The sequence below is a fragment of the Malus domestica genome, chromosome 06 (assembly GCF_042453785.1).
Source record: "Malus domestica chromosome 06, GDT2T_hap1".
Lineage (NCBI taxonomy): Eukaryota > Viridiplantae > Streptophyta > Magnoliopsida > Rosales > Rosaceae > Malus > Malus domestica.
The window spans coordinates 21638938-21641341 of NC_091666.1; the positions used below are offsets into that span (position 1 = coordinate 21638938).

Here is a 2404-nt window from a genome sequence, read left to right on the forward strand (position 1 = left end):
ATATTGTGAGATAATGATCTCTATTTATAAAAGAGAGTTTCTAGTTTCATTCTGACATTGACACGTGTTGTGTTGTGATTGGCTTCTGACGTCAACACGTGTTGCGCTGTGATTGACCTCCTGGTTGGAGGGAAACTCTTCTGGGTTCTTGACGGTATAACGTTGATCAGTGCTCAGTAGTTTTGGAATTTGTCAAGTATGGTACAAACAAGTTAGAAATAAATACCTATTTTAGGCACTTTTGACTTAATTGAGGGATGATTGTCCACTACTAGCGTGTAGGAATTTCGGTGTTCCCTGAGAGTAATTTTATCATTTTAACCCAAAAATCCATGTGTCACCTCTTGATTATTTTTGGCTCCACAATTACGATCTTAGATGATAAAAAAAATGAACGATTCTAATTATGATGTCCATATAATAAAAAGACATTAATCATAAGTTGAAAAAAAAAAAAAAAACTAATGAAAATGGCTTGAAAACTTTGAGTTTTAATGATAAGGACAAAATAAAGGGTAAAGTAAATAGTAACAGGATTAACTTTTTAGTGTAAAAATATGGTTTTTCGTTAAAGTGAACAGTATTATGTGCTTTTCGTTAAAGTTCCCAAAAAAAAAGATAAATTCTTCTATGGAAGGAACACGAACATTATCCATTTCTAAATTCCAGTCAAACACCCAAGTCCCCTTATCACATCAATAACTGCACACTTTTGACTCGGTTCATTCACAAAGCATTCCGATTACTTTTCTACGAAATGCTTAAGCCTGACTTTTTTAAGAACGTCACCATCATTCACCCCACAAATTCTAAATATATGCTTTTTCTTTTTTTCATTCACAAAGCATTCCGATTACTTTTCTACGAAATGCTTAAGCCTGAATCTTAAGAACGTCACCATCGTTCACCCCACAAATTCTAAATATATGCTTTTTCTTTTTACAATTAAACAAGGAATGATGTTAGAGAAAGTAAATTTATAAATTAAATGATGTGTCGTTAATAAAAAGATAAACACATTAATTAACAATTGAGTAATAATTCAATCGTTAATATCCACCACATTTAGCTTACAAAATTTAGTTAAAAATTAAATCTCCTTAGCATTATCCTTAAACAAGTTATGTTAATTTTATAAACTAAATTTTAATTAACTTGATAATTTTACCTAGCGTTACCCTGAGAATTGACATTTGAACCACAATTGATTCATCATTCAGAGAAGCTTCTGCAAGCCATTTCAAAATAAAGCACAATTCTATAAAAAAAAATAAAAACAAACCAAGTCAAATGTCAAGCCGTACAACTTGGGCAACCGCGTCTAAGACTTAAATTTTCCAACACTTCACCATCAACGACACCAACAAGGAGAAAATCAAAGTTTCCATGAAACTCATCAGCCTTTCCCATTACCAATTATATATCTCCGGCCACCACTTTTGCATCTGTTCATTTCATCACCATGGCTTCTCCTAAAGAACAAGTCAAGCCTTTAGCCCTAGCCAACTCACACTATCTCCGCAGTGATGAAGAGGAAGTCGCCTCCTTGCACATAAAGCTCAAGCAAAGAAAATACGTGCACTGTTGCGGCTGTGTCTCTGCCGTTTTCTTAATCATAGCTGTAACAGCCATAGTCCTCGGATTCACCGTGTTTCATGTAAAGGATCCGAAGATCAAGATGAACAAGGTCACAGTCCAACGGCTGGAGTTTGCCAATGGAAACCTACGTACGGATACTAATATAACACTCCTAGCGGATGTCTCCGTCAAAAATCCTAACGTGGCATCTTTCAAGTATAGCAATGCCACCACTTTGGTTTACTACAGCGGGACAGAGGTCGGCGAAGGGAGGACTCCAGCGGGAGTGGCAAAGGCGAGGCGGACATCGAGGATGAATGTTACGGTGGATATTGTTCCCGGGAAGATCTTGGGCGTACCGGGGCTCATGAGGGAGGTAGCTTCAGGGGAACTGACCATGACGACTTATACGAGAATTCAGGGTAAGGTGAAAGTCGTTATGGTCAAGAAAAATGTAGTGGTTGAATTGAATTGTACCGTGAGGTACAATTTTTCAAGCGGGGAGATTCAAGGAAAAGATTGCAAACGGAGGGTTCGTCTGTAATGATTAGAATTCATTTTTTTCGATCGGTTGACAATTGGATCAGATTAATCTTACACATGAGTATATGTAAGTTATACTGTTGTAATTTATTAATTATATCTGATAGTAATATAGAAACACAGGTTGCTAAAAGAGCAGTTGTTGTATGGAAGTTGTAGCCTTTTCAATTTTCATGATCATTGCCAATCATCAAAAGAGTTCTATGTTAATTGATACTTAATGCCAGAGTTTTACATTACATGTTGGCCTAATTATACGCACCAAACGTATTAAAGAAAATAT

At 36.0% G+C, this 2404-nt stretch overlaps 1 protein-coding gene across 1 annotated transcript; it reads left to right on the forward strand.

Moving 5' to 3' along the window:
- The first annotated feature begins 1462 nt into the window (after positions 1 to 1462).
- Positions 1463 to 2122, forward strand: LOC103417542 (late embryogenesis abundant protein At1g64065-like). The gene has a single exon (XM_008355718.2). The coding sequence runs from the start codon at positions 1463 to 1465 to the stop codon at positions 2120 to 2122; it is 660 nt and encodes a 219-aa protein (XP_008353940.1).
- Positions 2123 to 2404: the final 282 nt, after the last annotated feature.

What these genes read in the sequence shown, in the direction of transcription:
- LOC103417542 (XM_008355718.2), top strand. Translation starts at nt 1,463, where the DNA reads ATGGCTTCTCCTAAAGAACAAGTCAAGCCTTTAGCCCTAGCCAACTCA.